General features: G+C 35.6%; 2 protein-coding genes across 6 annotated transcripts in view; one reads left to right on the plus strand and one right to left on the minus strand.

Moving 5' to 3' along the window:
• The window catches only part of LOC110451568 (WD repeat and coiled-coil-containing protein-like), a 33,882-nt gene extending 20,860 nt beyond the window's left edge, over window positions 1–13,022 (minus strand). The window contains exons 1-3 of one of the 5 annotated variants that reach the window (XM_021499666.1): window positions 12,873–13,022; window positions 5,291–5,408; window positions 2,345–2,395 (exon numbers count right to left, since the gene is read on the minus strand). In XM_021499666.1, coding sequence (XP_021355341.1) covers window positions 2,345–2,395; window positions 5,291–5,408; window positions 12,873–12,927 — 224 coding nt within the window. In that variant the 5' untranslated portion in view covers window positions 12,928–13,022. Of the gene's footprint in view, window positions 1–2,344; window positions 2,396–5,290; window positions 5,409–8,058; window positions 8,292–12,872 lie in introns of those variants that run through there. The other 4 variants (XM_021499665.1, XM_021499667.1, XM_021499669.1 and 1 more) reach the window with 4 other exon arrangements.
• Window positions 13,023–16,060: 3,038 nt separating this feature from the next.
• Window positions 16,061–24,874, plus strand: LOC110451616 (mucin-17-like). Its single transcript, XM_021499737.1, has 6 exons — window positions 16,061–16,131; window positions 16,532–16,930; window positions 19,020–19,391; window positions 19,611–20,462; window positions 22,295–22,380; window positions 22,730–24,874. The coding sequence occupies exons 1-6, from the start codon at window positions 16,086–16,088 to the stop codon at window positions 24,143–24,145; spliced, it is 3,171 nt and encodes a 1,056-aa protein (XP_021355412.1). The 5' UTR covers window positions 16,061–16,085; the 3' UTR covers window positions 24,146–24,874.
• The last annotated feature ends 265 nt before the right edge of the window (window positions 24,875–25,139 follow it).

The raw sequence follows: 25,139 nt of genomic DNA on the forward strand, positions 1-25,139 counted from the left end.
GCAGTAAGAACGTTAGCACAAATATTGCACCAACTGTCTTCACCTGGTGGATCATGTACCTGTACTATTTTTTTTCTTCAGAGCAACACTTAAATATTAGCAGTTCCCTAAGGAGAAGGTATTAATGTATAAATATGATCACCAAACACTGCTGTCACATAAGTTAATCGCTGTGGATTGACAGTGATAAGGAATATATTATTTTACAATAACCAGATACATCACTATCATGAAGCATACACACAATTACATAAGATCTGAGATATATCCGAGGCTGATGCTAACATGGGCAGTTCCTAATACTGAAAATGAAGAGAAATTTATTCTTTTGGACTGTGGTTTAACGTCCTTGCAACAGTCAGGGTCATGTGAGGATAGGTGACCAGGGAGACACAACAGTCAGGGTCATGTGAGGACAGGTGACCAGGGAGACACAACAGTCAGGGTCATGTGAGGACAGGTACCCAAGGAGACACCATGAGAAAGCAAGAAAAGAAAAGAAAGAAAGAAATAGTTTAGGAAAGACAGGAAAGACTAATATCCAAAATATGTTGCAATGAGAGCAGAACATCAAATATGGTCTCTTCACCATTCTCTTTGACACAGAATTAGGAAAATCCATGATTCTCCAGGTGGGCCTTCAATAATCACGTGTTACGATATACATGCAGTGAGAAACAGCAGGTCTATTCTTGGTTTCCCCAATGTCTCCTAAAAAGAAGACGCAGAAAGCATTCCTATTTTGAATTCTGCAGTAGGGCCCACTTTAGTCACCACTTACATTCATGCAGTGGGATACAGCAGGCCATTCCATAAACCTGTACAGGTCATGAGGAATGGCCACTGTAGTACAGTGTCAATGAAACAATAAGAATATGAAATGACTGAATTGTTTTATTTTCCACACTGCTGTATACGGTGATGTACATATGGTACTAGGGCTGTGCCAGCTATCACAGTATACCATCTATTGCCTTTGGCAGGCATTATATATATGTACAAGGATTTATTTGAGTCAAGTTATTCACAAATACATTCTCTTTTGATAAACTTTGGACATTTTTAAGCCAAAGGCCCTATCAGAAAATAAAACGGCATTTGGTGATAGCTTACACAGCCCCAGCACATCATGTACACAGCATATTGCTTGGGAACAATTGTAGTCACAGTAAATTGAAGAGTTTCGCTAATTTTACTGTTTGATTGTTAAATATTATAACAGGAATATGGTACACTTGTTGAATAAGTAAAGCTACACAAAGATTTTTTTTTAATACAGTTTGCTGAAAAGACTAACTGGAAAGTGCCTTGATACATACTCCATTTAAAAACCTCACTTCAGCCCAGGAAAGATGGAGAAAGGGAGATATAGGTGACAGGAAGTGTGAGGATGGAGGGACAGACGGACACCGGACACTGGAGGTCATCACATATAACATTATCTTACAGAGACTTCTGGGGGTTGTTTATATATACTGGTACTGTCAAGCTGACAGATCACTTCCTTCCTGGTATAACACATAACCACAAGTACATGTAATATATTTACACTATGTACATACAGTACCAGGCATGCACTTAGATCAAGAACTAGGATTCTATCCCTTCAAAATGAAGTATAAAACTATAAACTTTATTTTCATTTACCAGGGGTTATTATTTCACGTCTACCCGAATCAGAACTAGTTTGCAGAGATCAAATTTTGCGCAATGTGGCCAAGTAAAAATATTCAGCTCACAATGGTACATGTACTTTTATATTTTATTTGCTTGAGAGGATTTATTTTACAAGTGTGAAAAATAATTAAAACATGCAACTGAATTGTTGTTTGGTCTGCATTATTTGGTAGTAAACTGGTAAGCAGACTTTATCTATTGTCTAAATATTAAAATATATATACTCACAGAAGTTGTGATTCATGTTAGTAATAACATTGGCTTGGTATTTCATTTTGCAATATCTTTGGTGACCACAAATTAAGCGAAACTAAATCCCCTGTGAACATTTCCAGCCGTACAATAATCATTTCATAAATTCTGTATACATATCTCAAAACGGTTGTTTCTTGCTGTACAAGTCAAAAACTTTGTTGGAAAGTAGGTATAAGAGTACTGAACAGTACTGTTTATGTAAGTCGTTACGTAAGTCCAAGTATGTAGCAACAGCATGCCTAAAAGTGGAAATGATTTACCACAGAAGAACAGATCCATGCTTAAAGAGTTGATGCAATTTGAGTTATTATTCCAGGTATTCCAGTTCACTCAAAAAAGATTTTTAGAAGCATTCGTTTGATGACATTTGAGAAGTCATTGTTCCAGATAGAAGTATTTAAAAATGTCTTACTCATCCTCATCAAGATCAACAGTTTCACTTTCTAAAAATTCATCCTCGTCACTGCAAAGTGTCATGAATCACAACATGTATTACAACATACATTGTACATAGTTAAAACAAATCAATATTTTTTTAATGTCATATACTTCCTTGAACAGTATGTCAAGCAAACTGGATATGATCACCCTTATCCAAAGTTTTGATTTTGAACTGATTCTGATTTTGTTGCCAAATAAAATAGGGCCAAACAAAAGCAGTGTTGTGTTTCCAATTTCAGCTGTCAAAATTTTAGGGTCAGTACGATGGCAAAACCTTTTGATTTTCAAAACAATTTTACAAAGGTTATAAAGACATTAACACTGCTGTTAAAAACGGGGCAAAAAGGGATATAGGGTAGACACTACAATCACAGAAACAAAGGACAAAGTGAAATACAGATTTTATTTGCTGAATTAAACAGTCAACCTGAGTTAGGAAGCAACTGTTTAAAGCAACCATCAATCTCTCACCACTTACCAAATTAAGAGACCAACTGTCTATAGCAACCATCAATCTCAATCTATCAACAATTACCAAATTAAGAGACCAACTGTCTATAGAAACCATCAATCTATTACCACTTAAAAAATTAAGAGACCAACTGTCTATAGAAACCATCAATCTATCAACACTTACCAAATTAAGAGACCAACTGTCAATAGCAACCATCAATCTATCAACACTTACCAAATTAAGAGACCAACTGTCAATAGCAACCAGCAATCTATCAACACTTACCAAATTAAGAGACCAACGGTCAATAGCAACCATCAATCTATCAACACTTACCAAATTAAGAGACCAACTGTCTATAGAAACCATCAATCTATTACCACTTACAAAATTAAGAGACCAACTGTCTATAGAAACCATCAATCTATCACCACTTACCAAATTAAGAGACCAACTGTCAATAGCAACCATCAATCTATCAAAACTTACCAAATTAAGAGACCAACTGTCTATAGCAACCATTAATCTATCACCACTTACCAAATTAAGAGACCAACTGTCTATAGCAACCACCTTTCTATTAAGACAAACTCACTTTATTGACAAACTATCTACAGAGACCACCTGTTTAAAACTAAAATTATGACCCAATCTTAAGATGCAGATCCTGAAAGTGTATTTCAACCATAAAAAAAAACAATATCTCGATTCAGATTTACCTCATTCTGGCTGATTAAAAAAACAGCAACCAGTTTGAGTGAAGAAAGTGGTACAGTATATGTGCTTCAGTGAAATATATGTACACACAGTTTCTTTATAATATCACCCTACATTAATTCAGCAGTTATGAAAGCTGCTGTTTACAAACAGGATGTACGCACAGAGAAAGCCAGTATATCAACTGACTACTTAAACTTCACAAAGATATAGGTATTATTTTTTCCCAATTTCACTTAAACAGACAGCAATTTATGTAACAAATGTTGAAAGCAGAATAATATATATATGTTAATGAAATTCCTCATTTTTTCGAGACCATGAAATCCACACTTGACAAGGTAGCTAGGTAATATAATCAGCCAGGTGAGAAAACACCTGTCCTGTGATACATTTTACCTGTCAGCTGGCCACCACCTATAGGTGAGACTTGCCTCTTACTAGACCACTGACCCAACAGTAAGACACATTTAACACAGCCGGTGTAAGCCTCTATTCTCTAGGTACCTGTATTATCTACTTTGGAACTCATAATTACGAATCTAGCTGCAACCCCAATACTTCATACATAAACAAGACTGTCTGTTTGTCATAGTCTGACCATGAACTTAAGCTTAGATCTTTTTTCTCTGTCCTTAACCCAAGTCTAAACTTTAAACAAGGATAACTACACTTCCTGTGCAAGTTTACATTTCTACAAACACAGATTTCTCCACAGTACATATCCTTATATAATTTAGTATGCACTAAAATACAGTCTTGTCCTCTTTATGTTAAAGCCTTATTTGTTGGAGAGAAATGTGACAAAATATGATATTATTGAAACATAAGTTTTCTGTAAAAATTAACCACTTCTATTTCATGTATAAAGTAAAAGTGCATTTTAAATACTATAAAAAAAACTTGGTCACTGAAGCGTAAACACACCTGTTCCACAGCTATTTAGCTTAACGTTAACACTTAATTAAAGTGTAGCAAGAAATCGCAGTATGTGTATACCTGTATCAGATTAATTATTGTAATTTACCCATATGGTTTAGGAATGAAATACAGCATATTATATATGCTGATGTATTATCAATCAGATAACAGCAACATCATAAGTCTGAGTGAAAGTCTTGGGTATATGAGGTATATACACACGCGTCAAGTTTCAATGTGATCCTGTAATAATTTTCTCTAAAAGAAAACTTCATTAACTAAGCATGAGGTTTTGCTGAATGTCAAGCTTGAGTAAGGAACTTCAGTAAAAGTAAGCAAGTTTCATAATCAGATATCTTCTGGAGTCATAACAGTACTTGTACCCAATCCAAGATGGCCACTGGCAGCCATATTGAATTTCAAATACAATTGAAAACCCAACTGGAGTGGGGAATCGATACAATAAATATTTGTAGGATAATCAAAGCATTCCTTTGACACTATTGAAGGCTCAAAACTAAACTTAGGAATTTTCAATAAAACTCATAGCAATGCTTAAAAACTTATCACCTGCAAGCCACTTCAGGAGTCAAAATCAAAGATGACGAGTTTCTGGCATACTGAATTTCAGATCTGTGTCAAAATAAAATCTGTAATTGATACTTGAAGTTTTGGGTGAAAATCATTAATCAAAGCTACTTTCAAATGCTGATGAACAAAAACTTTTTTTGGACAATAAATTGGATCCTTTAATTACATTTGTACATGTATATATTAACTGTAAGAAAGATTGGTGATACCCGATAAGCATTGCTCAATACCTACCCAAACTCTCCCAGTTTCAACGATTCACAGGGTTCCACCTGTCCATTGAGGATCTTTACCGGGGCAAGGAAGATGGCTTTCCCATCAGTCCACACTAGGCCATGTGACTTGTGCACCGCTGTAACAGAACGAATGGATTTGAGCTTTATAATTCTTATGACGAAACCATGTGACCTGGAGGGGACCATGGTGCCATCATCCCCTCCATGTTCCAATTTTCTTTTAATTTTACATACAATGGCCGCTCTTAATTTTGATATTGACTTAAAATTGCTGAAATGACCCACTGCTCTCAAATTCTAGGATTTTCCATGAGGGGGGGGGACCGAGGAATCCTGTACAGGTCATTCGAGAGACAATTCAGTAAAAGATGGGAGAATGTAGAATATATGTCACTTAAAACATTAATTTAAAATATATGTACAAAAACAGTATAAATATACATTGGGAAGCACAAAAAGATATCCAATATGTTTGTAATGGGCATAATTTATTACATCAATTTTTTGTATTTAAATAAAGATTTACACAAAATAAAACTTCCTCCATCCAGAACACAACAAAATTTATTGCCGTGTAAATTCATGTGATATAGATTTGATAATGTGAATAGACACCAACAATGCTCACTCTATATGTAAAGACTGTCTGATCTCTATCTGAACACTAGTGAACACTGTCTTAAAGGCAAATACTCCATCAGATAAATGTTTGTACATTATAAGGCTATGTCTGTAGTAATTTAGTTTGTTCATATACATCAAGTGCAACTTGACAATAGTGATTTCATGCCATTTTTACGATTAATGTAACTTGAGGTACAGGTTTAACTGTATGATGTCAACTTCAAATTTTATAAAATATATATCTATATATACATATTGGTCTCTTCATGTTATAGGTAAATTTACCTATCATTTACAATATGAAATCATGGATCATTACACTCCTTAACTTGAGTTATATGTGTCATGTGACCAATACATGATATGCTATCTATAACACAGATCTTTTGACCTTAATGGGATTTAGAACATTTCCTGGTAAATGTCCATGATCTTGACCACCAATTCACTTTACAATATGTATTTAACATGATAGAACTTGAAAAGTATCATAACATAACATATTCCATTCATGAACCTGGTCTCTCACCTATGAAACTATACTAAAAGAAAATCACTTCTGGTTTTTGTGATGGTGACCTAAAGTTTTAATTCAAATCTTACATTGAAAAAGTATGAACAATACAAAAGTTCAATATTATGGGAAAACAAAACCTTTTAAAGGAAACACCCTTGCCTTTATTCTATGGAGTAATAGGAATGATTACATTTGGGCTGTTGATTTTCCTTGTGTCATCCATTATTGCACTAGAGAATTTGAAGAACCAGGAAACCAGAAGTAAGTTACAAATTTAAGGATGTATGCTATATGTTACACACATGATATTGTAAGTTGTTTTCCCTTTCCCAAATTATTTCCCTTAAATAATTTTGTAAAACTATAACAATCTCATAATTTAGAAATTTGTTTTAAGGTATGCATTCTTGTTATGTATTTCAACCAAGACATCCATGGAGTAATTCAGTTCAATTATAGAGGTTTTACTGTGTGGAACTCTTTTAACATGGAGATAAGTAAGGTGGTAATGTACCAAATATTGACATTCAATTACAGAAAGCACTAGATTGTGTGCTCAATAAGATTTCATCAGTACAATAGACAGTGCTAATGTATTCAACTGTTGATATCACCTACTTGCCAACTCTCCCTATTTTGGAGGGAGTCGAGACCTAATTTTGGACTCTAAAATTGAGCATTTTCAACCAGTGAATTTGCTGAACTATTCCTATTTTCTAAGATGTGATGATTTCATCTGAAAGAAAAGCTCAAAAGATGCTAATTTAAAGTGTTCTTTTGTTCCCTAGGGTGTACTGGGGTCCATACACACATTTTATTTATGCTTTTAATTCTGAGCAATTGGGTAATCTCCCCAACAGAAATTTCAAAAAGTTTGAAAGTATAATATCATGAAAGGAAACACTATAAAATGCTTTGTGGCATTTAATATTTATATATATTGTTATAACTGAAAATTTATGATTTTCCACATTTGCAAATCCTTGAAAATTGACATATATATATACTGGTACACCTGTATCAGTGTCACTTACCCATGCAGTATATTGTTTAGTTACCCGGTAAACGTTATCATATCAACATTAACTCACGAAACGCTATTATGTAACACCACCTGATAATAAATTAATCTACCTTTAGTAACTTGTAGTGACTTAACCTTAAATTGAAAAGGAAATCACTAAAATCGTTTGTCTTGACAGTGGTCATTTTTACAGACTAATCAGACTAGTGTTCCACCCCATTCTGCATGGGAAATAGTCTGTTGTTGTCCTCAAAATCCCAGTTTTGAACATGTTAAATGATACAAGTAACGTTTGAGTTCAAAAAACCTTTTTGGTAAACAAATAAGATGACTTTTAGTGTTTTGATGGAATGCATAAAATAACCAATGCATGTGACATGTTTTAACGAATTCCAAATCCCCAGGTCCCATTCCCAAATAGTAAAAATAACACTACTCGAACACCACAAACATATTTAACTGTAACAAGAGTGTTACAGTGATTTTGACATCACAGACAGACTACAGAATTGGTGACAGTGCGGTCACCTTTCATCCTTCGATAGGAATCTACACCAGGATAAACTCCCTCAGTATACAAACATTACACATAATTCCTTACTTAATGACATTCCCCAAATACCTCCAGAGAAGATTAGGTCAATGAAATCCGACATTTCCATCCACCATGTTGTCCAGCATTACAGCGTATCTACCTGTCTCGCTGGAGACTACCTGTATCACAAACTCAGGTGTAAGTGTTACCTGAAGTTTGTACCTTCTGTTACTCAATTTTAACAAAGACCGCACATGACCATTCGTTATACATCTCTATAAATACCCAGTAACTCGATCATAAATCCGCAACTACCATTAGAAAATGCAGATAAATATCTCATGTCAAAAAAACGGATGAAAAACAAGTCATGTGGTCTTGACAAACACAAATAGGAATGCCACAGGTATATTGTACATGTGAAAAATGTTTGGAGGAAATGGATTAGAAAATATGCTGTAGGTAATATTTACAAACTGTTACCTAATGCACTGAAATTGTATATGTGTAAATAACTGAAATTGTACATTTGTAAATAGCTTTCAATGTAAACAAAATTACATTAATTATTTTTTAAATGTTACAATTTTTATCAAATGCTTTTGATATCAATTCATTTTAAATATGAATGGATAAAGCATGCAACAATTCGTTTTTAATTTAACAAAACACTTATTCTCTTGTGGTTTGTCACAATATTTTAAAATGCGATGTTAGTGGTGTTGGAAATAATTTCAAAATCCGTGATCAATCATTGCTGTTTCTCAAATGCTAGCGATTAATGACTGATCATTAATCCATCATAAAATGAAAGGTATAGTAAAGCTTTCACAAAAATCAGCAAAATATGGTGGATATTATTTAGCTACCTGTGGGGAAATGTGGTGGATATTATTCAGCTACCTGGGGGGAAATGTGGTGGATATTATTTAGCTACCTGGGGGGAAATGTGGTGGATATTATTTAGCTACCTAAGGGGAAATGTGGTGGATATTATTTAGCTACCTGGGGGGAAATGTGGTGGATATTATTTAGCTACCTGGGGGGAAATGTTGTTTGAATGCAGTTAATGGTAAACATTAGGAGTAAAATTGTTTGTTAAATCAGTTTTCAGGGCTGCTCCAAATCTCGACAACTCTTGAAAGTTTTCATGTTTAAGTCAATCACAGAAAATCATGATTTATTAGTCACAGTCGGAGGTAAAAAAAACTTATCATTTACTTAAATCAGTTAGTTTGAACACTACACAATTTACTGTTTGATACATGTATGTTTGTTTCATTATCAGTGTAAACATATGTAGATACCTCATTGCACCTGGTATGTAATGCAAATCTTGTATAAATATTATTTCAAATGCAAATTAACATAACCATAAAATTTGGAACAAATAACGTAAAAAACAGCATATATTATGTTAAATCATATTGGGGAGGAGGATGTTTGTTTAGAGACATTTTCTTCCATTAATTACAGTACAGTAACTCATAAAAACCATTAAATACACAAAAGTATGAACAAGGATCTAATACATGTATTGCATACCAATTCCACATTCTTTTGCATTTCATTGTCTATGATTTATCACTGTCTATTTTGGAACATTCTTTGCAAAAATACACAAGTCACATGAATGACACCTGTACAATAATGTGAAAAAGTCAAGTCGAAGGCGAGAATGCTAAATCAGCCAACGTTATCTATCACCTGGGGCAGGTAACAAATGTTGATGTGATGCTTCCATAATGTATCTGTACATACCTATCTTAAAGTTAAAGTGCAAAAAGTCTTTTTTAACATGAAACACTTGTTTACCTCACTCTTTGTTATTACAATCTTGAGTGTGTCATAACATTGGTATCTTCTATACATCATTTAAAGGGCTACAACAAACGAACAAATATCACTAAAAAACGTCCAAAACATCTTTTTTTAAAGAAACTTTCCAGCTTCATTTCTTTACCTTGGCAGGATCTGATATTATCCAAACCTGTTACGATAATTGGTACACATCAATTAACTAAATAGCTTCAGATCTAGATCTAAACTTTTTACATGTTTCTATCCCGAGATGTAAAAAGAGAAAGGTAAACGGCTGATTTCTGTGCCATCATTTTGAATATTTGGTATTTTGTAAAGGGTTACACACAGAGTAACTACTCTTTCCTTAACTCATTCACCCCTACATTTTTAAACTGGACTTGCTGAGTCTTTGATTAGGTACGGTTCCAATGTGACTTTAGTGGTGAACGGGTTAAGGAATGTTCGTTAAACTGGAGTCGGTACAACTAATTAAGAGACTGAAACAAAAACACCACAGACTTCCTGGTTACAATGATTAAAATATTTTAATGAGCCCCTATATAATTCTTAATTTAATTCATTGCACATGTCAAATTATATTCAACTTGAAATCTCTCATTATTTTGTCATTTAGATTAGATATTATCTCATTATGATGGAATGTAACACAGCACAAAAAAAATCATAAGAAATTAGACAAAAATCCAGAGACAAGGTATTACACGCTAGGTACTGATTATTCCACAGAATATTTTTTTATCAATAAAATTAACTATCTGAAATATTATGAATTGTATCATTACTCAAGTCTTAGATTTTACTTCACAAATTCACATATATATTATATATGTACACCTGTCAGACTGTACTAAATTAACGTTTCAGTGTTCGTTTTTTTTAGCTCAGTGTGCAAAGGTACAGAAATATATCTATGTTGTAAATCATTATCGAATAAATCCTAGTTTCACTCAATACACACTTATAACTTCACTCAATCTAATGATTCACACTAGAAATTACACAAAAGTTAAATAACTATAAATCACCTAAATCATAATTAAATTCTAAGCAATTTATAACACATGTGTAAGTTTAACCTGAAACTTGTCTTTACTGTTTTTTTCTCTTCAGAGGAACCTTTTCACTTTTGACAAACTTTTAGGCTTTTAAGTTACATTTTGTGGTATTAGTATGTGATAATGAACACTGATCAAGCCTTAATTTTATAGAAAAAGGGTTTTTTAATTAACTTAAACCATTGATAAATTTTATGCTGAAGCCAAATATCAGATATGTATTCAAGTCAGAAATCTTAAACTAATAAATATTTATATCAATAAAATGAATTTTAGAATGTGTTGCATACATTTTCAGAGCATTGTCCTTGAGAGTAAAAGATGTGCTATCTGTTCCCATGCAGATCTAGAGAACACATGTATTAAATATTGCTTTTACCTCAGATCTCAAATGTTGTATATATATATGCTTGAAAATAATAGCTATAAAATCATTAAATATGAATACCCCTTGTTAATGATAAATGGCTTTCCTAAAACCTTGGCCAAAAAACGTGGTTGAAAAAAACAATGTTAAGATTGAAACAATGCCACTTTAAGATAATCACAGATTGAAGTGGAATCAAATACTCTTGAATTTTCAATTTTGTCCACAATTCTTCAAATTGGAGTGGATAGCAATACATGTATATATAATTAGCTATAGCCAAAACTATGGTTCAGCTATGTAATATACAACATTCTTACAAGTTATCATATCATAGTAAGTACTTGTATACAAGGTTCCATATCACAAAATGAATGTAGTGGCCCAACTGTTCTTTTAAGCAGCAACTTTTCAAAGAGATCTGATTCTCTTATTCTATTGCCCAATCAAACCTTGCCCTCATTACAGAGGACACAAAAGGCGAAGGTTAAACTGTGGAGAAAATTTCCCGGTATACAGTACATACATTGAGGATGATGAGGACAAATATTAATTTTACAAAGAACTACAATGAGATATAAATCAGTGTTTCTATTCAAAAGTTTCAAGACAACCAAAATATTGCTCCAATGCTGGGAGTCAAACCTATGTCTACCATCACGAGACGACCTACGATAAAGCGATATATAAGAACCTTGAATTATTATTATTATTATGAAGTTCAAATGATAATATCTTAGCATCATTCAAAAGTATCTCTCTGAAATAGGTGTCCCCAAAGAAAACTACTGCATTTCTAATCCCTTAGCTTATAGGGACTGGTGGGTCTTAATTTTTTGTTTACCTCATCATCTTTTGACAGCCTCAAACACTTGGTATACTCCTAGTATAACCTACAAGGCCACTGCAGGCAGACTATTTTTTATCTGATATGATTATGCTTATTGTTACTCAGCTCCTGTCAAATATATATCATGCCATGCTAATATTAAATACTAACATTGCGCAAATAATAGATGGTAAATGTACATGATTTTTTTGCATTTTTCTATGTTTTGTTTTTAACCTTGCCTTGCTGCGACCTTTTCATATAGGTAATGTTTTATATTGAGACCCGATTAAGTCATAGCGTGGATGTGAATTAAACACATAACACAGCATGAGACCAACAAAGATTGATTTCTTCTAAACCAAGCTGTCTAGGCCTACCCGTAGTACCACAGGTGCTCGGGTTCTGGAATATATGTGATATAATCGCACCCCCTTATACTAATGTATAAGGGGGTGCGATATCTAGTGGGTGCGATTATATCACATATATTCCAGAACCCGAGCACCGCTAGTACCGTTAACCTTAAATGAGCACGATGCTCTGCAAACATATAAACCACACTCATGACAGGGGCTCGGTTTTGGGATACATTTGGCTAATAAACCTATACACACCAGTAATATATATATATATACACACATTAGCACGGAAGAATTATGAGGGTTATAGCCTTATAGGCCCAAGTAACACCGCACAGCACGAGCGAGGTGAGGTAAACAACTCGTGTGAGTCAGTCGACTGTGTATTGTAACCGGTTATGGAAATCTAGTGCGTTTACTGATATTATGTAATGTCGACCTACCTTCATGAAGGACATTGCTATTTTGTCCCCTTCCGTTTAGTTTTCCGAGTTCCATTTTAGATTAGCTTAATTTCCAGAGTTACACTACAGACTTTATATTTCACTTGCTCCGTCATTTCGCTCCAAAACACGACTGGAGGTATAATCGGAAGTTTTTTATCTCTTGCACAGAAGAGTTCCAATACTTCAAATTTGCGGGAAAATTTGACCCGCAGATCAGGGAGGCTCCATCCAGGGCCCGACAAGGAGCTGACGGATGCTNTGACGGATGCAACCAAACTGTAGACTAATAATGACAATAATGGACTTAGGAATGAAGGCATTTAACGAATGTTCTTTTTTCCCACAGGGACCTGATAATTTGTTTCAGCGGTTGGACCTAAACTAATTATAAGGTGTTTAGCCTGAGTTTCCTTTGGCCCTGATATCAGACCTGACAGATACTGAGATAAGTTTAGATGTCTGGTGTGGGCCCACATCAGACATATATCTGTCAAAATGTTTAAGTCTGGTGTCAGGGCCGGATGAAACTCGGGCTATAAAGTGTTAAGAGCAGGTATAAACGGGTTGCATTTTTAGCGGAAGTTGATCCAATCCCTTAAAACGTGTACAATTACCCTACTTGTAACATCGTCATAAGTTTAGGTCTAAATATAAATGTAACAAATCCCTGGTCTCTGTGATCCTGACAGTGTCCAATCGGACTGAGAAATTTCCAGGGGGATTTCCAAGTGGGGGGAAATTATGGAAAATGGTGAAAATACATGAGTTTTAAAGAAAATTCTCAGAGTGGGGGGGAGGGGGGGTCATGAAGGCCTAAAAACCCCTCTGGAACCGCCACTACTCTTGTATGCCAAATGGGACTGGATCATGGAAAGTGCATCAGCAGATATATCATATGCATAAACGGCATGCAATGATCAATGACATCAAATCCAACGGCACTAAACATTTTGGACAGGCCATGGCAGTATCATAGTTTATACTATCTGAAAACGTACAATGTGAACAAGCCAACTTAACTTTTGTTCAAAGAGGAATGTCGATGACATATGTAAACTAGGAGAAAAATTATCAAGACTGAATGTTTCTGCAGTTGCATTTATCAGTTTTCCCCAGAATTTGCACAAGAAAGATGAGTTTAACATATTTCGATAGTTTTTTAATTAATAATTGTCTTCGCCAGGTTCGTTGGTCAAACTAGGGTTATGTTAAAAAACAAGTTTTTGCTAAGGAAGCGTTACTGAAGAAAAAGGTAAAGAAAAAATACCTCAATGAAGGATTTCGAATTCTCCTTCACTTCAACAATGCGTTCTTATGGAAAAGGGTTAATACTCAATAGCATCTAGACCAGTCGCTGTCTTTTACAAAGTTTCATATCCGGGACCTGGAAGTTCTTGTTCCGACGAATGTGTCTAAAATCTTAACATTCTATTAAGAATGTTCCACTGTAAATGAGACGCCACATACGTGGAATTGTATAGGGGAACTTACACTTTGCAGACGATAGGTGTGACCAGTACGGGACCGAAAAACAGCTTCAGGCGTCAGGTTAAAATCACATGCTAATAACTAGACTGATACCTGCCCTTTGAAGATTACAAAGGAGCGATATCCGACTTCAAAAAGAGTCACTTTTTGGTGTACATCAAAGGATCTAACAAGTCTTTTTGTGTCATCCACAAGGTTGATAAAACAAAGTCTTCCATTTTTATGACATATTCAAGGAGTGCAGAGAACGTAAGTGAACGTGACCCCATGTAGTATGGAGGATGGCTTTCTGTCCGTGGTCTCTCCGACAAGGCAGTCAACTTTAAAATTTGGTTGCACTTCGTTGCATTCATTGAGGTATGACAGATTGAATTTTGTAAAATAACATTTTTATATTGGTTTGCTGGAGATTGAAGTGTTGGCATTTTTGGCTGATATGTTGGCATTTTCATTCATTTTTATTTCGACAGCTCGGAATCCACAAAATATTCTTTGCATTTAATAATAATAAAGTTTTATGTGAACGTGTAATCCTGTAATAGCACACTTGGTAGGCCAGAAAGAGAGCCTAAACAAATAAGCCATTTTACTGCGTTGTTCATCGATATTGTCGAGGGCTAAACCAATGAAACACACTTCTGGTAATCAAATTGAATCGCAAAACTGAGCAGAAGAGCAGGCTGCTGCAGCTTTAACACACCGAGAACCATCAGTGTACAGCTGTGTATGAGCAGGGACTTAGATAATTCCGTGGTATGAGCGAGGAACTTCAGAGCGCATTCCCGAAAGGAGGATTTGGCTTCTTCTGGCGTTGCACTAGTTTTTATCGTTCGCTCATGCGATGCAAAGTTAACATCAGGGTTTTGCATAGCCCATGGTCAAAACAAGTAAATCTATGTTGAGCTCTTGCGGGAAATTGGAAACTTCAGATGTCAAATGTCTGTAACTTGTAAGAGTTTTGGTTTTGTGTGGATACAATTTGGGTTGAAAACTGTTTCGATAGCAGAATTGTTTAAGGTTTGATTTAAGTTTGGCTGCAAATTATGACTTCAGATTTTGCATTCGGTCATTAAGAGATAATTCAATCGTCTCCAAGTAATGATATTACGCGGACAATTATTTATACATAACGTAAAATATCATACATGGGTTAAAAGTGAATTGAAATCTCGCGACTAAACACTTAACGATAAGACAACACAACAAATTATGCGCACTATATTTATTAGTACTATAATACTTCAACAAGGAAAAGTTACCAAATTTTAAATCACATCACTTGTTTTATACTGTAGTCATCTTAACACCAATGAAGAATATCAGTCACAAATGCTTATACATTAAAGGAATAGATAGTTACGCACATGAAGAAATTGTATCAAAAATATCGTTCCCAGAACCAGTCCCGGCCAGAGTGTGTAACTCACAAGACACGTTGTTATCGTATTTTCACACATAAAATGTATTATAATTACTGTAACCGATTTAAAATTGAAATTGTCTTTCCCTTCAACTGTTCCAACTGGGCAAGTAAACAAACACGAAGGTCACGTATGTAGAATCTTCGTCAGGAATGGAACAAAATGTAAGTTCATCAAATTTCTTTGTCGGTTGACTTCTCGATTTACCAATTTCGGCATGGTTGTGTGTTTGCTTAGCGTTTATATATAACAGACGGCCCGACAGTGTTACCATTGCAGAGCGTGTTACGATGGTGTCGCAATGGATCTACAACATACGTACACACTCCTTACTGCTCTTTGTTTTGGTATGGTGTTCTAGTTATCAATTCAACTTACAATTTTGCTGGCTTTAACTTACGCTTTGGATGAAGCTGTTCTTAAGACTGTTTCCAATTCGTTAATTTTACATAATTTTGTATGGTATGTCTTCGTACAGGGATTTACTGAACAGAGCAATATCTTATAATATCAAGCGTTATTTGCATTACAGTTTTAATTTTTATTGTATTACATATTTAATTATTGAGTTTTTTTTTTTTTGGAAAACAGAACCATAGGTTATACTTTTGTGTTTAAATTTGTGATGTGATTTACAATAAAATAGTCTGCTATAAATATCCATAACGACAAGAGGAAATGTTGAATAGCAATACTCACTATTTGTCTAACATTCTTATTTATTTATTTTTCCATTTTATACTTCAGGAATAACCTACTCAACCATATCAGAACCTGAACAGTTTAAATATGGTTGCTATGGTATCCAGAATGGAAACGTTTATATGGACGCTCAGTGTCCTTCGGATGAGAGAATCGTGGTCAGGGATATCTTCGCAGGAGCTAAATTAAACGTGACGGGCTGTCAACGATTCACCTCTACTGTTGCGGAGGAAGAGACATGCTGTACCCCAGCAGACACGGACTGTACGTTCGACTATTCTGTAACAGGAGGGTTTGATGCAAATTATAAATACCAGATCAACTGTACGGGAAAGAGTGAATGTGACAAGATTCGAGTTGATACCATGGAAACACCTGACAAGTGTTCATCTTGGTACTTGGAGACCAGCAACTACTTGTACATGTATTATTACTGCATTCCAGGTAGGTTTATAACTATTTATATGTAATCAATTTTATTGCGACTAATTTTTATAAGGCTGATGGCTAAAATGTATCAAAAATATGTTTTGTGTGTTTACCATTTTTGTCAGTGAGGTCTATTTAAAGGTTGTGCCTTTACAATGAATGTCGATGAGAACTACCAAACTGATTTTCTGTCCACCCACATTAGACTTAACTTGATTGCATTTACTCTCCAATCAATCGACAACGGTGAAACATATCCGAACATTATGCCGTCTGTTTAGCTATCTCTTTACGTCTCGGGGGCATTATCGTTTCTTGCACACTATAGGTCATCCCTCAAAAGAAACTCGAAAAGGCATGTCCAGTGTCTAATTGAACGTCAAAGACATGTTATATAATGATAATGTAATACGTCTGTACTATAGCAATAACAGGGGGCGCTTATTCTAGAAGTGCCATCAATCTCTAAATCTTAAGACCACGAGAGTATAATCGGAGCTTGCCAAAAGGTATCAGGTTAGCATTTCTGTCGAAAAACCGGATTATTATCTCTATTGAATTTGAACTGTGTCTTCAGTTACATCATCATATGTGGAATGTAATTTCTGTTTTACATGAAACTAAACGTACGCGATGCTCTTTTCGTGAATGAGTGTTTCTTACTCTTAATTGCCATGTACATCAGGCGTGTAGCTATGTCCAAGTAGAGCATACCAAACAGAAGTTGACAGTTACGAAATGTCCGATTGGCAGGATTTTGTTTTGACATCATGCCCATATAATTCGAAATCAATAAACATTTAATGTAACTCAATGGATCTTTCAAAACCAAAGAATTTAGTTGATGGAATACGAGTCAAACAATCTTATAAGGTGAAGTTAAGTGATTTTTAACTCCAATAGCATTTCTGTTTATATTGGTACAAGATTGTGCGTTACTGTCGCTCGTTTTGGCTAAATCCGTTTATTAAGCAACAAATGAAGTTATGTCACTTTAAATAAATTTCCAAAAATTCCATTTATATCAACTTTGGTGTAATATCATGGGACAAAACAAAAACAATACCTATAATATCATTATCTTATCGATGGTACTTCTGGCATTTTGTCAGTTACGTTTGTGTTAAGATGGTCAATGCGTTTTGGTCTAGAATAACAATTTTAAGATTGAAGCATACATTGATATATATATTCCTGAGTATTATATTTATGATTAACACAAAACTCAACATATATGCATTTAACATGCCGCTCTGGTTATATGTTTTAAGAATAAAAATACCGTATAAAATCGGAAATTGTTTTCAGATGGGTTCAACATTAATGCGTATCATCTTCTCAAAACATTTACAAGATGGTATTTCATGTTTACATGATCACTTAAAAAAATATACATAATAATAATAATAAAATAATAATAATAATAAATAAATATTTTTCTTAATGATAAAAATAATAATCAATAAATATTTTACTTTATGATGTCAGTTTTCTTTAAATATCCATCAAATAATTAACAACATATGTTAAAGGTTCTGTTGTCAAATTCGATGATTGATTTTGCAATAAATCTGTGTGCTCATCCTAACGTTACCGTAACACCTTCATAGATTCAAATCATTCCTGATGTACTGACCCATGTGTGTGCTTGTCTTCTGCAACAATATCCATTTGAGCAGATGTTGTATTTCCATGGCTTCCAATATACCTTACTTAGATATGTCACCTGCAAGTTGGATTGCCCAAAACAAATCTTACATTGACGGTTCGAACGTATTATGACTGCTCGTTTAGAATTGGTCGTGTTTCCATGAGATAATTATGGGTATAATTAAACGAACAATTTTACATACAAAAGCGCTATGTTTACCTCCTGTTGCAACCTGATAGAGTTGTTGTTTGCGTAGACGGATATGTAATACAACAGAACTAATATAAGCAGCATAGGATTTTCTGTAAGTATCATTATTTGTTATATGAGAAAGCGAATTTCAATGGTGTTCATAGAGTAACTCTCAGCAAGGAAATATACTTGATTTATAACACATAATAAAGAGAATAGAACAAGATGTATCATTAAACGTTTAAATGTTTGTCTCTCCAGTTTCTGCTATTGGTAGCAGCGACTCGGCATCCCTTCAGGGCACCACCGATCCGTCTTTCCTGTACATATGGAGTCCAAATTTTCCAAATGCAATTGACTCCTCAGTGACGTCTTCTACGTGCTCAATTGAAACTGCGTGCAACTCCCAGATAACCGTTTCTGCGCTTGACATCCGCCTACAAAGTGATTCTTCGGGAACTTGTCGACAAAGCATCACATTGAAGGATAATTCGTCCGTTATAACCCTGGACTGTTCCAATAATAACATGTTTGTTATTCAGGATATATTTACCAGTCAGTCCAACTATTTGGAGATGACTTTCTCAAACGATCTTGGAGAAAGAAATGGTTATTTTTGGATCGGTTTTTCTTGTAAGTACGATGCACAAATCACTTGATTCCAGCAGTTATCTTCCTATAAATGTATATATTTTTCTAACATACTGTGTCGACAGTAATCTAGAATAACGTGTTCTTTATTTATTGGAAAGATTTTGAGCTCATTTAATTCTAAATGAGATCCAATCTTTGTGTGAATAAACTATGATACAGGTATACGTATACATTTCAAGGTGTTGTTCTCATTTACAGCGGATACATGTGGGTCACTTAAGATAGCATGTCCAGCAGTTTCCGCGGAGTATGACTGTCTGGCCAGCGCCAACGACGGATCTTCTTGTGTTACCACCACCCTCACAACTACGACTGATGTACCGACCACCACCATAACCCCAGCCGACACCACAACCACCCTTACAACTACGACTGATGTACCGACCACCACAACTACCACTACTCTTACCACTACCACTGTTGTACCAACCACCACCACAACCTTAGCCGACACTACCACTACCCTTACCACTACCACTGAAGTACCGACCACCACCACAACCTTAGCCGACACTACCACCACCCTTACCACTACCACTAGTGTACCGACAACCACCACTACCTTAGCCGACACTACCACCACCCTTACCACTACCACTAGTGTACCGACAACCACCACTACCTTAGCCGACACTACCACCACCCTTACCACTACCACTAATGTACCGACTACCACTACAACCTCAGCCGACCCCACGACCACCCTTACCACTACCACTGATGTACCGACCACCACCACAACCTTAGCCAACACTACCACCACCCTTACCACTACCACTAGGGTACCGACAACCACCACTACCTTAGCCGACACTACCACTACCCTTACCACTACCACTGATGTACCAACCAACACCACAACCTTAGCCGACACTACCACTACCCTTACCCCTACCACTGATGTAACAACCACCACCGCAACCTTAGCTGACACTACCACTACCCTTACCACTACCACTGATGTACCAATCACCGCCAATGGAACCACCGCTGCAATACCAGTTTCGTCCCAGCAAGAACCACAAGGCAGTGAAACAGTATCAGCTTCATGTAAGTTATATATCATATCGGATAGTATTTTACACAATATTAATCAAGTCCTCAACACCTAAAAACAGGAAATATGTTACCTCAATAAGTATATGTTATGGATAATATCGATCATTATAAAGCTGGATGCAATACCCTTAAAAGCAAGCTCTACCTCGCAAAGTTGTCATTTCTAAAGTTTGCATTCTGTTTAGACGTGTTATGGTGTTGTCGGCATTTCTTTGTCAAGCTTTACTGTCGAATACAAAAATAACACAAAAAGATCATTCTGAACAACGATTTTTAGCCAACTGTTAATATGGAGCTTCCCATAGAGTTAATAGAATATGTCTATATATTGGGTAATTGAAGAACAAAACCTCATTAAATTAAAACATAACAGCAAATAAAATAAAAAAAATTAAGCAGTGAATTTGCGAACAAGTGCACAGTGTTGGCAAGTGCCAAGTACACAGTGTTGCCAAGCACACAGTGTTGCCAAGCACACAGTGTTGCCAAGTAAACATTTTAAAAATTGATACTGATAAAACATTTGTTGTTTGTTTTGATAACAGATTTTTTTTCAACATATATCACCTTCATTTCCAAAACGTGTTTTTAGCATTCGAACATTTGTTCACCGTTCTTCAGTGGTCATTTGCACTTGCTATATTTATGTTTTAATACTTAGTAGTTAATTATATATAGTCAGAAAATTGCAGAGGGTTTGCTTTAATGGCTGTTAATTTAAAAAGTATAATGTTGTGTATACCTTTTCAATGTGGTCCGAGACAACCGTTTTAGCATGCAACCAGCTGAACTTTATACAAATGAATAAGCGCTGAAGGCTGTTTAGATGCTAGCACTTCTGAGATCCAGTGATGTTAGGTAGCTTTCAGCTTTGCAGTCTTCCAAATTTCACCATAGTATAACATTTAGATGAGTAATCACAAGTAAAAAACCCAGCGTGTAGGTAATATTACACCACAGGATTAGCTCCCCGTCACATTAGGTTTGTCTTGTTTTATAATATTTGTTTCGGAAATAAAAGGTACAGAGTTTGAAATTTAATTTGTTTGGTCCTATTTTTCCATGGAACCCGATCCAACATTTTGTGTGCTGCTATCTTTAGTTTTTCCGTAATTGTAGCCACATATTGAAAAACAAATTGTTGAATATGACGAACACGTTTAAAACATAAATGAGTTAATTTTTAATTAAATGCAATTCACTGTAAAAGTTCGTGTTTATATCTGTCACAAAAATTCAGTAATCCGAAAACCTTCTATTTAACATGTCATTATTTTGAGTTTTAAATGGATTTTTTTGCTTTAAATTACGTCTTAAACCCGTTTTCAATCCTCACCAGTAACCTGAACATGTTATTATTCATAGCTTCAGTAACATAAACCTTTCTAGTTTAATTTTTCAAGTTCAGTGCCGGATAAAACTTGTTTTCCTCCTCAAGCGCTTTATTCCGTCTATGCGTATCGTTGAGTTATCTGCTCTTGTGAGCAGGTATTGATTGTTAAGTCATTGGTTTGTGTGAGAAACGTCATCAATTTTTGAGAAAACGACGTAATTTTCTCACACAAACCAGTGATGTGACAATCAATACCATTACCTGCTCACAAGAGAAGATAACTCTGCAATACGCAAAGACGGATATTCTGTCATATTAAATGAAGCGTTCATATAGGATACATGGGAACGCTGGAACATTGGACAAACAAGCCAACGCTTTTTTTTATTTTTTACAAACTATCACATTCTTTTCCTCACTTATCAACTCATTTATTTTTTATTTTTCATTTTAATGGACTTCATCACATCTATTGTACTTCTATTTCCAGTTCCCTGGTGGTATATTGTAATCGCAGTTCTGATCATAGTCATAGTAGTTGTCATTGTCCTGGTGAGATGGAAGAAGAAAAAGAAGGTAAGTACTTATATGAAAATATTACTTTCGAGATTATTTTCATGTCTCCGATATCTGAAATTTACATCATTGATAGACATATTATTGACTACTGCCTTTAGTTGGATAGATTTGGATTTCAATTTTTGCGGTCTGAACACGATATTTGAATTCGAAACTGCTACAAACTATTTGCCCATTTCGAAACGAGCAATGAAAGAGTAGCGCGAAATAGACACCATGCTGGTTTGATCAAGTTGTAAAACTAAGAACAAAAGTCGCCCCTTTAAAGCGCTATAAAGTCTTAAACTTAAATTAAAGATGAATTGAATATTAATTATAAACTAAGAATATAATTATTTTCTTGAAGGTAAAGCCAAATGATGGAGAGAAACCCGAACTCCCTCCACCTAATGAAGCCACACGTACTCCACCAGAAGGCCTGGAGGATTACATGCTCGATAAGGAAACCAACAATAAGAACCACTTGAAAAAACCTTCGGATATTAATAGTTGGAACAAGTTTGGTTTCGCCGAGGCGGGTGCTCATGGAGTTAAGCTTCCGCCTCTTAATCCGAATGTGATCGTCCATGATACTGTTCTCCCTAATATGGTACCAGTACCAACTCAAGTTCCTGTGGATTCGAACCAAATACCAGCCAAACTACCACCCATCGCGGCGGCTGATGATGCAAACGAGAAACGCAAGAAAAAGAGAAAAAAGAAGAAACACAAGCCCTTGGGAAGTATTGAAGGCACTTCGGAAACACCACCTCAAATTGGACAAGAACAACATGAAATACATAAATATAGTTCGGGTGCTGGTACCACTGAGGGAAATGAAAATGATGACATCAACAGCAAAGAATACGCAAATGAGGAGACAAGTGAACACACGTCAGAACAACCTCAAAATGATAGCGGTGCCGAACCTACAGCTAACACTTCAAAAGGTCGTTATTCAGAAGGACTTAAAAATGACTCTTCAAGTGATCGCACTGGAGAAGACAGCGCAAATGATGGTTCAGGAGATCACGTTTCAACAGAACATGCAAATAACACTCTAAATGACTTAACTGCAGAAGAACTTGCAAATAACTCTTCAAAAGATCGTGCTTCGGAACTTACAAATGGTGCTTCAAATGACCGTAGCGGGGATTATGCAAATAAGGCTTTAAATAATCATGCTTCGCACGAACCTGTTATTTCACGGAACCGTTCTTCAAACAGTACATCTTCAGATCAGCACAAAGTGCAGTCATCAGAATTGAGCAGTGATTGCAGAAACTTTGAACCTAGCAAAGGAGCGTACTCGACCGGTAAAGAGAGAAATACTGTCGACGGAATAGGCAGAGGACCGAATGGTTTGTCCTTTATGGATGTAAAATCCTCAATCCCAGAGTTCCAAAGGAGAATCAGACGGAAGTCGAGCGTGGATCAGCATATGCTGTCTTTTTTGACGTCTACTAGAAGTATGAAAGCAGGTGTTCACAGAACTGGTGAACGTCGTAAATCACTGGTTCATGAGGATATGAACGAGACAGTGGGATATGTACATGAGCGTCGGTCGTCTGTGGTACAAATCAAGGGAACCGATAACTTTGGTTCAGCCCGGCGAGGTTCTGTGAGTCATACTAGTATTGACTCGTTTAATGTCGAGCACGGGAGACAGAACAAGGAGAGAAGGGCTTCCGTGTCGATGAGAGACAGCGGCCTAGACTCGGGGATATCATCTACGTCTGAAGTTGGTATCTTGAGGTATACCAAACCGGTGATCAATATCTGAGAGAGAAAAAGTTCATTTCGAGGAGCAGACTTAATACCTTCCTTTTCCGTTAAATAGCTGCAGAATACGATTCAGATCCACGGTATTCATATACTTGTTTCCATGGTATACATGTATACATACATATAAACAGCTTTGCTTTTTGATACTATACATTTATAGTGATAATATCTTTCTTTGTCAACATATAAATAATAAGTTTCTTTAGATCGGTAAATTGTTTGTATAAATGTTGATTTTTTTACAGCCAGCGCATTACAACGCCATTGTCGTTGTCATATAAGCACAACCGCTAGATACTCTCAACAGCGATATCATTTTGATTTAAAGACATCCAGCGGTTAACATTGGTTGTACGGTAACAAAATGACAACTCTGTGAGGCAGTCAATTTGGTGGAGGCAGGCATCGCTCCTGTCATCTTTTTTAGGTGGTGTTATATGTTTATCCTTAAAAGACCCTCACTGGGTTCCTCAAATGTAGTGTTATAACAAGTCCTTTGATACCCCTTTAAATTCAAACTATACAAATTTGGCGATGTAATTTTAAAATTAGTTGTACATAAAATCACATGTGATTACTTCTGGAATCAATATATAATAGTTACCGAATTTCATGAAATGTATCTTATCGCGTATAACTTGCTTGTATTTATTCGCGGTGGCCAAGTTGTTGAGGCGTCTGACATTCTGCTACGACTAGCCCTCCACCACTGGATCGCGAGTTCGAGGCCTACGTGGGGCAGTCGCCAGGTTCTGGCCGTTGGTCGGTGTTTTTTCTCCGGGATTCGGCTTTCCTCCACCACCAAAACCTGGCACGTCCTTAAATTAATAGGACGTAAAACACAAACAAACCAAACCAAACAAATAAACCAAAGTATTTCATTATCTTTATAACTAACTAATAACAACGAAAATAGTTGTTTTACAAGTCTTTTGAAATATAAATAAAATGCTGACTTTTGTATCGATACAGTCTTGGTTAACGAGGAAAAG

This window comes from Mizuhopecten yessoensis, unplaced genomic scaffold (assembly GCF_002113885.1).
Source record: "Mizuhopecten yessoensis strain PY_sf001 unplaced genomic scaffold, ASM211388v2 scaffold6135_1, whole genome shotgun sequence".
Taxonomy (NCBI): Eukaryota; Metazoa; Mollusca; class Bivalvia; order Pectinida; family Pectinidae; genus Mizuhopecten; species Mizuhopecten yessoensis.

Excerpts from the sequence above, each read along its gene's own strand:
- LOC110451616 (XM_021499737.1), top strand. The coding sequence starts at position 16,086 with ATGGATCTACAACATACGTACACACTCCTTACTGCTCTTTGTTTTG. Across the intron at positions 16,132-16,531 it reads CCTTACTGCTCTTTGTTTTG|GAATAACCTACTCAACCATA; the intron begins GTATGGTGTTCT and ends TTTATACTTCAG. Across the intron at positions 20,463-22,294 it reads TGAAACAGTATCAGCTTCAT|TTCCCTGGTGGTATATTGTA; the intron begins GTAAGTTATATA and ends TTCTATTTCCAG.